Below are 13052 nucleotides of genomic sequence, written 5' to 3' on the forward strand. Positions count from 1 at the left end.
CCTACTCCCAGAAGGTGGTCAGTGTTTGCTGGCAGTGTGGTCCTACTCCCAGAAGGTGGTCAGTGTTTGCTGGCAGTGTGATGCTACTCCCAGAAGGTGGTCAGTGTTTGCTGGCAGTGTGGTCCTACTCCCAGAAGGTGGTCAGTGTTTGTTGACAGTGTGGTCCTACTCCCAGAAGGTGGTCAGTGTTTGCTGGCAGTGTGATGCTACTCCCAGAAGGTGGTCAGTGTTTGCTGGCAGTGTGGTCCCACTCCCAGAAGGTGGTCAGTGTTTGCTGGCAGTGTGGTCCTACTCCCAGAAGGTGGTCAGTGTTTGCTGGTAGTGTGGTCCTACTCCCAGAAGGTGGTCAGTGTTTGCTGGCAGTGTGGTCCCACTCCCAGAAGGTGGTCAGTGTTTGTTGACAGTGTGGTCCTACTCCCAGAAGGTGGTCAGTGTTTGCTGGCAGTGTGGTCCTACTCCCAGAAGGTGGTCAGTGTTTGTTGACAGTGTGGTCCTACTCCCAGAAGGTGGTCAGTGTTCGATGACAGTGTGGTCCTACTCCCAGAAGGTGGTCAGTGTTTGCTGGCAGTGTGGTCCTACTCCCAGTAGGTGGTCAGTGTTTGCTGGCAGTGTGGTCCTACTCCCAGAAGGTGGTCAGTGTTTGCTGGCAGTGTGGTCCTACTCCCAGAAGGTGGTCAGTGTTTGTTGACAGTGTGGTCCTACTCCCAGAAGGTGGTCAGTGTTTGCTGGCAGTGTGGTCCTACTCCCAGAAGGTGGTCAGTGTTTGCTGGCAGTGTGGTCCTACTCCCAGAAGGTGGTCAGTGTTTGCTGGCAGTGTGATGCTACTCCCAGAAGGTGGTCAGTGTTTGTTGACAGTGTGATGCTACTCCCAGAAGGTGGTCAGTGTTTGCTGGCAGTGTGGTCCTACTCCCAGAAGGTGGTCAGTGTTTGTTGACAGTGTGATGCTACTCCCAGAAGGTGGTCAGTGTTTGCTGGCAGTGTGGTCCTACTCCCAGAAGGTGGTCAGTGTTTGCTGGCAGTGTGGTCCTACTCCCAGAAGGTGGTCAGTGTTTGCTGGCAGTGTGGTCCTACTCCCAGAAGGTGGTCAGTGTTTGCTGGCAGTGTGGTCCCACTCCCAGAAGGTGGTCAGTGTTTGCTGGCAGTGTGGTCCTACTCCCAGAAGGTGGTCAATGTTTGCTGGCAGTGTGGTCCTACTCCCAGAAGGTGGTCAGTGTTTGCTGGCAGTGTGGTCCTACTCCCAGAAGGTGGTCAGTGTTTGCTGGCAGTGTGGTCCTACTCCCAGAAGGTGGTCAGTGTTTGCTGGCAGTGTGGTCCTACTCCCAGAAGGTGGTCAGTGTTTGTTGACAGTGTGGTCCTGCTCCCAGAAGGTGGTCAGTGTTTGTTGACAGTGTGGTCCTACTCCCAGAAGGTGGTCAGTGTTTGCTGGCAGTGTGGTCCTACTCCCAGAAGGTGGTCAGTGTTTGCTGGCAGTGTGGTCCTACTCCCAGAAGGTGGTCAGTGTTTGCTGGCAGTGTGGTCCCACTCCCAGAAGGTGGTCAGTGTTTGCTGGCAGTGTGGTCCCACTCCCAGAAGGTGGTCAGTGTTTGTTGACAGTGTGGTCCTACTCCCAGAAGGTGGTCAGTGTTTGCTGGCAGTGTGGTCCTACTCCCAGAAGGTGGTCAGTGTTTGCTGGCAGTGTGATGCTACTCCCAGAAGGTGGTCAGTGTTTGTTGACAGTGTGGTCCTACTCCCAGAAGGTGGTCAGTGTTTGCTGGCAGTGTGGTCCTACTCCCAGAAGGTGGTCAGTGTTTGCTGGCAGTGTGATGCTACTCCCAGAAGGTGGTCAGTGTTTGCTGGCAGTGTGGTCCCACTCCCAGAAGGTGGTCAGTGTTTGCTGGCAGTGTGGTCCTACTCCCAGAAGGTGGTCAGTGTTTGCTGGTAGTGTGGTCCTACTCCCAGAAGGTGGTCAGTGTTTGCTGGCAGTGTGGTCCCACTCCCAGAAGGTGGTCAGTGTTTGTTGACAGTGTGGTCCTAGTCCCAGAAGGTGGTCAGTGTTTGCTGGCAGAGTGGTCCTACTCCCAGAAGGTGGTCAGTGTTTGCTGGCAGTGTGATGCTACTCCCAGAAGGTGGTCAGTGTTTGCTGGCAGTGTGGTCCTACTCCCAGAAGGTGGTCAGTGTTTGCTGGCAGTGTGGTCCTACTCCCAGAAGGTGGTCAGTGTTTGCTGGCAGTGTGATGCTACTCCCAGGAGGTGGTCAGTGTTTGCTGGCAGTGTGGTCCTACTCCCAGAAGGTGGTCAGTGTTTGTTGACAGTGTGGTCCTACTCCCAGAAGGTGGTCAGTGTTTGTTGACAGTGTGGTCCTACTCCCAGAAGGTGGTCAGTGTTTGCTGGCAGTGTGGTCCCACTCCCAGAAGGTGGTCAGTGTTTGTTGACAGTGTGGTCCTACTCCCAGAAGGTGGTCAGTGTTTGCTGGCAGTGTGGTCCTACTCCCAGAAGGTGGTCAGTGTTTGCTGGCAGTGTGGTCCTACTCCCAGAAGGTGGTCAGTGTTTGCTGGCAGTGTGGTCCCACTCCCAGAAGGTGGTCAGTGTTTGTTGACAGTGTGGTCCTACTCCCAGAAGGTGGTCAGTGTTTGTTGACAGTGTGGTCCTACTCCCAGAAGGTGGTCAGTGTTTGTTGACAGTGTGGTCCTACTCCCAGAAGGTGGTCAGTGTTTGCTGGCAGTGTGGTCCCACTCCCAGAAGGTGGTCAGTGTTTGTTGACAGTGTGGTCCTACTCCCAGAAGGTGGTCAGTGTTTGTTGACAGTGTGGTCCTACTCCCAGAAGGTGGTCAGTGTTTGTTGACAGTGTGGTCCTACTCCCAGAAGGTGGTCAGTGTTTGCTGGCAGTGTGGTCCTACTCCCAGAAGGTGGTCAGTGTTTGCTGGCAGTGTGGTCCTACTCCCAGAAAGTGGTCAGTGTTTGCTGGCAGTGTGATGCTACTCCCAGAAGGTGGTCAGTGTTTGCTGGCAGTGTGGTCCTACTCCCAGAAGGTGGTCAGTGTTTGTTGACAGTGTGGTCCTACTCCCAGAAGGTGGTCAGTGTTTGCTGGCAGTGTGGTCCTACTCCCAGAAGGTGGTCAGTGTTTGCTGGCAGTGTGGTCCTACTCCCAGAAGGTGGTCAGTGTTTGCTGGCAGTGTGGTCCTACTCCCAGAAGGTGGTCAGTGTTTGCTGGCAGTGTGGTCCTACTCCCAGAAGGTGGTCAGTGTTTGCTGGCAGTGTGGTCCTACTCCCAGAAGGTGGTCAGTGTTTGCTGGAATCCTTGGCAAGGGGAACTCAGTCAAAGTTAAGCTTGATAGGAAAGAATGAAGACAGTGTGACTAAACTGGGGAGTGAGAGTGTTTAAACACGTCACTCAGAGGAAAAGCTGGTGAACTCTCTGGCTGTGTATATTTGCTGTTTTTTGATCTCGTTCCTGTCATTCATTGTCTCTGTTCTTGCTTCTCTCCCAAAAGTTGTAAATCTGGTCAGGCTAAGGTCAGTACCATTTTCACCAAAAGACTGTTTTATCAATCGGTTAAAGGATTCCAAAGAGCAGGCAGGAAAGTGGAATTGAGCTGAGACATTCTCTTATTGATGAGTAGACTGGAAGGGCTGATTGGTCTACTCTTCCTAGTTCTTAACTGAAGCAGCTGCAAGTTTGAAGCTAGCTTTAGATTTAATGGGTTCCAACTTCAAATGCTGTCAGGATAATAATTGTAACTTGTAATGGGCTGGATAGAGGTTGCTGTCCCTCTCACGGTGTGATTTCTGTGTAATGTTTGTTTGTGTTTTTCCCAGCCGGAGGGTAGTATCCTTGCCGACCGCTTCAAGAGCTTTCAGAAGAGAAATCTGATCGAGCCCAGAATAAGAGCAAAGTAAGTGGATGCGACCTTTGTAGGAAGGTTGGGAGCCGTGCTGCTAAGTGGGACAGAGTCACTCCAGCCTGGTTTTCACCTGTCCTCACTTTAAACATCATGGGTAGAGCTGTCACAGGGCATTCAGATTTAATCGTGATGCCTTGGGCTGGGTAGACGAAGGGATTGAACCCCTCCCTCCCTTAGATCCTGATCGCTCCCCAGTTGTTGTAATTGGCAAAGACCTGTCAAACGCAGGGATCCAGTGGTGGTGATGGCTTCCACTGTTAAACAGCTTGCTAACACTCCCTGCCTGCACCCTCGTACATGGAAGGAACTTGCATTAATATTGTGCTGCTGTCACAGCCTCCAGATGTCCTAGTGCGGCTGCGCAGCCAATGAGACTTATGGAACGTGGGAAATGTGCCTGCCAACTTACACACAAAGATCCCATAATTAAGCGTTAGTTAAGTGACCAGGCGATCTGTTTTTAATGTTGATGACTGACAGATAGAAATAGCCCAGGCCACCTGTTCACTTTGAATAGCACTGTGAGATCTTTACATTCCCCCTGTGAGGGCAGGGCCTTAATTTAGTGAGACGAAACAGTGGTCTTCTTTAGTCACTGTATTGGCAACTGTCTCAGTTCTTTGTTTTTCCTTACTTTAGGTTCAAGAGGAAGCACAAGTTAAAATACGTCGAGAAACGAGCGTTCCGAGAAGTGACGTAAGTCTCTGGGCTCCCGGTACCTCTGACATGGTCTCCCCAGCTCCTTGTACACTTGCATTAACATTTGCCTACTCACGTACTCCAACCTCTTGAAATTAAGGCCAACATTCTGATGACCTGCTGCCCCAGTGTGCTCAGTTTCTGTGTTCCGTGCAGAAGTATCCCCAAGTCCCTTTATATTCTCACATTTGGATATACAAAGTTCCACTGACCTGGGAAAGTAGGGAGACCTCTCCTCCTCTTTGATATAATGCCCTGGGATCTTTCAATCCACCCCAGAAAGGCAGGTGCCTTCCAGAGGTCACCTTCCTCAGTCCTGTTCTGGGGCTGTCAGCCTGGGTTTGGGTGCTTTGGTTTTGCAGACAGTGAGGCAAATTCTCAACTTTCAAACTCCAAGGAGCGACTGCAGTAGCGCAGTGGTTAGCACTGCTGCCTCACAGCACCAGGCACCCGGGTTCGATTCCACCCTCAGGTGGCCGTCTCTGTGGAGTTTGCACATTCTCTGGGTGCTCCAGTTTCCTCCCACAGTCTAAAGATGTGCAGGTTAGGGTGGAACAGCCATGCTAAATTACCCCAAAGTGTCCAGGGATGTGCAGGCTAGGTGGGTTAGTCATGGGAAATGCAGGGTTACAGGGATAAGGTAGTGGGGTTGGGTCTGGGAGGGATGTTCTTCAGAGGGTTGGTGTGGGCTCGATGGGCCGAATGGCCAGCTTCCACACTGTCGGGACTCTTGAGTGCTATCCACTGAGCCACAGCTCAGGCAGCTGCTGGCCGGGAGTTGCTGTTCATTAAGACAGCACTGCTCATGAATAGCATTGAGGTCTCTCCTTGTCTGATGGTAACAGTTAGCAAGCTCCAATGGCCACATCTCCCATCAGTGTTGCAATAATAACCTATGCAAAACTGCATTAGACTGCAGAATTTGTCAACTATTTCGTCAAAGTGATTTGATAAAGTTTATACAACTTCAGAATAAATTTGCAAGGTCACTGTATGCTGTAGATTCCCTACATTGTGGAAACAGGTCCTTCGGCCCAACAAGTCCACACCGACCCGCTGAAGAGCAACCCACCCAGACCCATTCCCCTACATTCACCACTTGACTAATGCACCGAACACTATGGACAATTTAGCATGGCCAATTCACCTAACCTGCACATCTTTGGACTGTGGGAGGGAACCGGAGCACCCGGAGGAAACCCCCACAGACACAGGGAGAATAAATTATATAAGTTCTCAAAATTTGATCTGTTAAGGTGTATCTTGGGCTGACTTTGAGTTAACTTTTAAGCAGAAGAGTCAGAGGTTCAGATCCTTGTTGCGATTTGTTAATAACTTTGTTTTATTCAAGCAGTTGGCTTTAATTCAGATGATTATTAATCTGTCCTCTTTAGTTCTTATGCTGTCAGTTGGAGAGTGATTTGCCCTCGTTGCTCTTTCATTTTAGTTTAAGTGCAGCAACAATTCAGCGACGTGGCAAACACTGTTCATTCCTCAGCAGTGTCCCAACATCTGGAAAAAATTAGGATCATGTTTTTCCACTGACTGTAAATTCTGGAAATAGCTGCTTTGCTTGTGGGAGTTCTTATCCCAGCCTCCAGTCCATGTTCCCTGTTTTCGTTTCGTGTTTCAGTCTGAGCTCTCACACCCCCCCCACCCCCCTGAAAGCTTATCTGCTTCGACCTCCCACTTTCCTTCTCCCTCTCCCCATTCCCATCATTTTACTCAGTACAGACATTCTCTGAATATGACTCTTTTTTTTCACCCCTTCCTTCAGATCTCACCCCCTGCTCTCTCTCTCTCACTCTGTTGACGTTCCTGTTAGAACCCTGTTTAAGGATAGTTCTTCAGTTTATGGCTTTGTTCCTGTTGGAATCCAGCTCACAGGGTCTTGGGTCTTGGTTCCCAGTGGGGTCATGATGAGATGTTGCTCTCTGTACCTCCCAGGCTGGCGTGGAGCCTGAGACTTATTACTGACGGTGCTGGGCTTCATTTTAAATCCTCGCTGTTTTATTTTGGCCAGTGCTTGTGGCTCTAATTAACAGCCCCCTGAAGTCTGGGTGCTTTTTTAAAAAAAAATGAAACCATGGTCTGTCTGAGACTTTAAAATGGCAGTCACACCAGGACGACACTGATGTCACCTTGCGAAACTCCCTAATTACTGCACCTCGAATAAGCTTAGAATCTGTCTCACAATCTCATCAATCTTTCTGGCTTGGCTGTTCGCCAAAACATTTGGAAAAATAAATTGAGAGGGAGCTTGACTGAATTTTCAGCTCTCGATGTCATTCCAGGATTTTACGTGAGGTGGCAGTGAGATCCGGGGGAACTCTGCGAGAAATAGCCCCAGGATTCTTCAGCAAGATTCTGGTATTTGTCGAAAGTTGGAGCTAAACCAGATTTAGCTTCCCGTTATTTAAATAAATGGCAGTGTTGTTGGACGTGGGGATTCTGTCAGCCTATACTGTGCGATCCCACTTATTTATCTATTGCTATAATGAGGGAAGGCTTGAGCTTTCAGACCTTATCCATATACCAGAGATGGCCTCTGGTGCAGTCACATTTGCTTCTCTCTCTGGGAAACCGAGGCTGCCTGGAGAACGAAAAGAGCTTTAACAGGATACGCCTGGGTTGGAGTGTTTCACTTATAAAGAGAGATTGTCGGGACTAGAGTTGTAATCCTTAAAGCCGAGGGCACGTGTTTGAAACAAACAAAATTGAGAGATGTAGAATAGGAAGGAACTTTTCCCTTCACAGGGAAATCAATAACAACAGGGCATCCTTCCTGCCCAGGGGCAGCAAGCCTAGTGGAGATGTGAGGAAAGAGTTTTCACCCAGAGGGTGATGGGAATCTGGAACTCGCTGCCTATAAGGTGGGAGAGGCCTAAACCCTCAGAACATTGAAGAAGGATTTAGATATCCCCTAGCGATGTCAAAGCTTACAAGGCAATGGACCAAGTGCTGGAAAATGGGATTAGAATGGTTAGCGGGTTGTTTTGATGAGCACAAACACGATGGGCAGAAGGGTCTTTCTCTGTGCTGTTAATCTCTGAGTCTGACAAAGCACCTTTTGGATCTCAGCTGGATAGCAAATCAGTCTGAGTGCTTCAGGATAGCTTGCACAACAGCCTGCACACTTTCACACACAGTGAAAACCTTTCGCATTATTCTTCAGCCACCACGTCACGTTTATACCATTGCAGTCACCGATACTGCACTGTACAGGGATATCCCCGACTGTAATCACCAATACTACAATGTACAGGGAAGTCCCTGCGCTGTAATCACCAATACTACGCTGTACAGGGAAGTCCCTGCGCTGTAATCACCAATACTACACTGTACAGGGATGTCCCCGCGCTGTAATCACCAATACTGCACTGTACAGGAAAGTCCCTGCGCTGTAATCACCAATACTACGCTGTACAGGGATGTCCCCGCGCTGTAATCACCAATACTGCACTGTACAGGAAAGTCCCTGCGCTGTAATCACCAATACTACACTGTACAGGGATGTCCCCGCGCTGTAATCACCAATACTACGCTGTACAGGGAAGTCCCTGCGCTGTAATCACCAATACTACACTGTACAGGGAAGTCCCCGCGCTGTAATCACCAATACTACACTGTACAGGGATGTCCCCGCACTGTAATCACCAATACTGCACTGTACAGGGATATCACCAATACTGCACTGTACAGGGATATCCCCACACTGTAATCACCAATACTGCACTGTACAGGGATATCCCCACACTGTAATCACCAATACTGCACTGTATAGGGATATCCCCACACTGTAATCACCAATACTGCACTGTACAGGGAGGTCCCTGCGCTGTAATCACCAATACTGCACTGTACAGGGATATCACCGATACTGCACTGTACAGGGATATCCCCGCACTGTAATCAGCAATACTGCACTGTATAGGGAAGTCCCTGCGCTATAATCACCAATACTGCACTGTACAGGGATATCACCGATACTGCACTGTACAGGGATATCCCCGCACTGTAATCAGCAATACTGCACTGTATAGGGAAGTCCCTGCGCTATAATCACCAATACTGCACTGTACAGGGATATCACCAATACCGCACTGTACAGGGATATCCCCGCACTGTAATCACCAATACTGCACTGTACAGGGAGGTCCCTGCGCTGTAATCACCAATACTGCACTGTACAGGGATATCACCGATACTGCACTGTACAGGGATATCCCCGCACTGTAATCAGCAATACTGCACTGTATAGGGAAGTCCCTGCGCTATAATCACCAATACTGCACTGTACAGGGATATCACCGATACTGCACTGTACAGGGATATCCCCGCACTGTAATCAGCAATACTGCACTGTACAGGGAGGTCCCCGCGCTGTAATCACCAATACTGCACTATACAGGGATATCCCCGCACTGTAATCACCGATACTGCACTGTACAGGGAGGTCCCTGCGCTGTAATCACCAATACTGCACTGTACAGGGATATCCCCACACTGTAATCACCAATACTGCACTGTACAGGGATGTCCCCGCGCTGTAATCACCGATACCGCACTGTACAGGGATATCCCCGCACTGTAATCACCAATACTGCACTGTACAGGGATATCCCTGAGCTGTAATCACCAATACTGCACTGTACAGGGATGTCCCCGCGCTGTAATCACTGATACTGCACTGTACAGGGATATCCCCGCGCTGTAATCACCAATACTGCACTGTACCGGGATATCCCCGCACTGTAATCACCGATACCGCACTGTACAGGGATATCCCTGCACTGTAATCACCGATACTGCACTGTACAGGGATATCCCTGCGCTGTAATCACCAATACTGCGCTGTAATCACCGATACTGCACTGTACAGGGATATCCCCGCACTGTAATCACCGATACTGCACTGTACAGGGATATCCCTGCGCTGTAATCACAGATACCGCACTGTACCGGGATATCCCCGCACTGTAATCACCGATACCGCACTGTACAGGATAGCCCCGTAATAATCACCGATACTGCACTGAACAGGGAGGTCCCTGCGCTGTAATCACCAATACTGCACTGTACAGGGATATCCCCGCACTGTAATCACCGATACTGCACTGTACAGGGATATCCCCGCACTGTAATCACCGATACTGCACTGTACCGGGATATCCCCGCGCTGTAATCACCGATACCGCACTGTACAGGGATATCCCCGCGCTGTAATCACCGATACCGCACTGTACAGGGATATCCCCGCGCTGTAATCACCGATACCGCACTGTACCGGGATATCCCCGCGCTGTAATCACAGATACCGCACTGTACCGGGATATCCCCGCGCTGTAATCACCGATACTGCACTGTACCGGGATATCCCCGCGCTGTAATCACCGATACTGCACTGTACCGGGATATCCCCGCGCTGTAATCACCGATACTGCACTGTACCGGGATATCCCCGCGCTGTAATCACCGATACCGCACTGCACCGGGATATCCCCGCACTGTAATCACCGATACTGCACTGTACCGGGATATCCCGGCGCTGTAATCACCGATACCGCACTGTACCGGGCTATCCCTGCACTGTAATCACCGATATCGCACTGTACCGGGATATCCCCGCGCTGTAATCACTGGTACTGCACTGTACAGGGATATCACCGCGCTGTAATCACAGATACCGCACTGTACCGGAATATCCCCGCGCTGTGATCACCAATACGGCACTGTACAGGGATATCCCCGCGCTGTAATCACCGATACTGCACTGTACCGGGATATCCCGGCGCTGTAATCACCGATACCGCACTGTACCGGGATATCCCGGCGCTGTAATCACCGATACCGCACTGTACAGGGATATCCCTGCGCTGTAATCACCGATACCGCACTGTACCGGGATATCCCTACGTTGTAATCACCGATACCGCACTGTACCGGGATATCCCTGCGCTGTAATCACCGATACCGCACTGTACAGGGATATCCCCCCGCTGTAATCACCGATACCGCACTGTACCGGGATATCCCTGCGCTGTAATCACCGATACCGCACTATACCGGGATATCCCCCCGCTGTAATCACCGATACCGCACTGTACCGGGATATCCCCGCACTGTAATCACCGATACCGCACTGTACCGGGATATCCCTGCGCTGTAATCACCGATACCGCACTGTACCGGGATATCCCTGCGCTGTAATCACCGATACCGCACTGTACTGGGATATCCCCGCGCTGTAATCACCGATACCGCACTGTACCGGGATATCCCCGCGCTGTAATCACCGATACCGCACTGTACCGGGATATCCCTGCGCTGTAATCACCGATACCGCACTGTACCGGGATATCCCCGCGCTGTAATCACCGATACCGCACTGTACCGGGATATCCCCCCGCTGTAATCACCGATACCGCACTGTACAGGGATATCCCCGCACTGTAATCACCGATACTGCACCGTACAGGGATATCCCTGCGCTGTAATCACCGATACCGCACTGTACCGGGATATCCCCGCGCTGTAATCACCGATACCGCACTGTACAGGGATATCCCCGCGCTGTAATCACCGATACCGCACTGTACAGGGATATCCCTACGCTGTAATCACCGATACCGCACTGTACCGGGATATCCCTGCGCTGTAATCACCGATACCGCACTGTACAGGGATATCCCTGCGCTGTAATCACCGATACCGCACTGTACAGGGATATCCCTGCGCTGTAATCACCGATACCGCACTGTACCGGGATATCCCTGCGCTGTAATCACCGATACCGCACTGTACAGGGATATCCCTGCGCTGTAATCACCGATACCGCACTGTACCGGGATATCCCTGCGCTGTAATCACCGATACCGCACTGTACAGGGATATCCCTACGCTGTAATCACCGATACCGCACTGTACCGGGATATCCCTGCGCTGTAATCACCGATACCGCACTGTACAGGGATATCCCTGCGCTGTAATCACCGATACCGCACTGTACAGGGATATCCCCCCGCTGTAATCACCGATACCGCACTGTACAGGGATATCCCCGCACTGTAATCACCGATACCGCACTGTACAGGGATATCCCTGCGCTGTAATCACCGATACCGCACTGTACCGGGATATCCCTGCGCTGTAATCACCGATACCGCACTGTACAGGGATATCCCCGCACTGTAATCACCGATACCGCACTGTACAGGGATATCCCCGCACTGTAATCACCGATACCGCACTGTACAGGGATATCCCTGCGCTGTAATCACCGATACCGCACTGTACAGGGATATCCCCGCACTGTAATCACCGATACCGCACTGTACAGGGATATCCCCGCACTGTAATCACCGATACCGCACTGTACAGGGATATCCCCGCACTGTAATCACCGATACCGCACTGTACAGGGATATCCCCGCGCTGTAATCACCGATACCGCACTGTACAGGGATATCCCCGCGCTGTAATCACCGATACCGCACTGTACAGGGATATCCCTGCGCTGTAATCACCGATACTGCACTGTACAGGGATATCCCCGCACTGTAATCACCGATACCGCACTGTACAGGGATATCCCCGCACTGTAATCACCGATACTGCACTGTACAGGGATATCCCCGCACTGTAATCACCGATACCGCACTGTACAGGGATATCCCTGCGCTGTAATCACCGATACCGCACTGTACCGGGATATCCCCGCGCTGTAATCACCGATACCGCACTGTACAGGGATATCCCCGCACTGTAATCACCGATACCGCACTGTACAGGGATATCCCCGCACTGTAATCACCGATACCGCACTGTACAGGGATATCCCCGCACTGTAATCACCGATACCGCACTGTACAGGGATATCCCCGCACTGTAATCACCGATACTGCACTGTACAGGGATATCCCCGCGCTGTAATCACCGATACCGCACTGTACAGGGATATCCCCGCACTGTAATCACCGATACTGCACCGTACAGGGATATCCCCGCACTGTAATCACCGATACCGCACTGTACAGGGATATCCCCGCACTGTAATCACCGATACTGCACCGTACAGGGATATCCCCGCACTGTAATCACCGATACTGCACTGTACAGGGATATCCCCGCACTGTAATCACCGATACTGCACTGTACAGGGATATCCCCGCACTGTAATCACCGATACTGCACCGTACAGGGATATCCCCGCACTGTAATCACCGATACTGCACTGTACCGGGATATCCCTGACTGTGTCGTCCGCTGTGAATTACACTGTTTAACAGCTCTCTTTAAAACACTTGTTATTTTATTCTGTTGCTTCTGATTTTCGTGGGTGTTTCCCGCGTTTTGATATTGTCTTTTTAAAATTGTATTTTTCAGGTTGTGATGTCTGGAAAGGAAAGTGGATCTCAGCTGAATTTGGTGTTTGAAATATTTGTATCAATAAAATCTCTGCATTATTTCTGTA

At 50.8% G+C, this 13052-nt stretch overlaps 1 protein-coding gene across 2 annotated transcripts in view; it reads left to right on the top strand.

Moving 5' to 3' along the window:
• The window catches only part of nop53 (NOP53 ribosome biogenesis factor), a 30096-nt gene extending 17044 nt beyond the window's left edge, over positions 1-13052 (top strand). Inside the window, exons 11-13 of one of the 2 annotated variants that reach the window (XM_087984025.1) lie at positions 3795-3871; positions 4520-4576; positions 12965-13052. In XM_087984025.1, the coding sequence (XP_087840151.1) occupies positions 3795-3871; positions 4520-4576; positions 12965-12971 (141 nt within the window). In that variant the 3' untranslated portion in view covers positions 12972-13052. Of the gene's footprint in view, positions 1-3794; positions 3872-4519; positions 4581-12964 lie in introns of those variants that run through there. The other variant, XM_087984026.1, reaches the window with a different exon arrangement.

Source organism: Chiloscyllium plagiosum, unplaced genomic scaffold, assembly GCF_037043375.1.
Source record: "Chiloscyllium plagiosum isolate Xiang-an unplaced genomic scaffold, Cpla_swu_hap1 HiC_scaffold_47, whole genome shotgun sequence".
Classification (NCBI taxonomy): Eukaryota; Metazoa; Chordata; class Chondrichthyes; order Orectolobiformes; family Hemiscylliidae; genus Chiloscyllium; species Chiloscyllium plagiosum.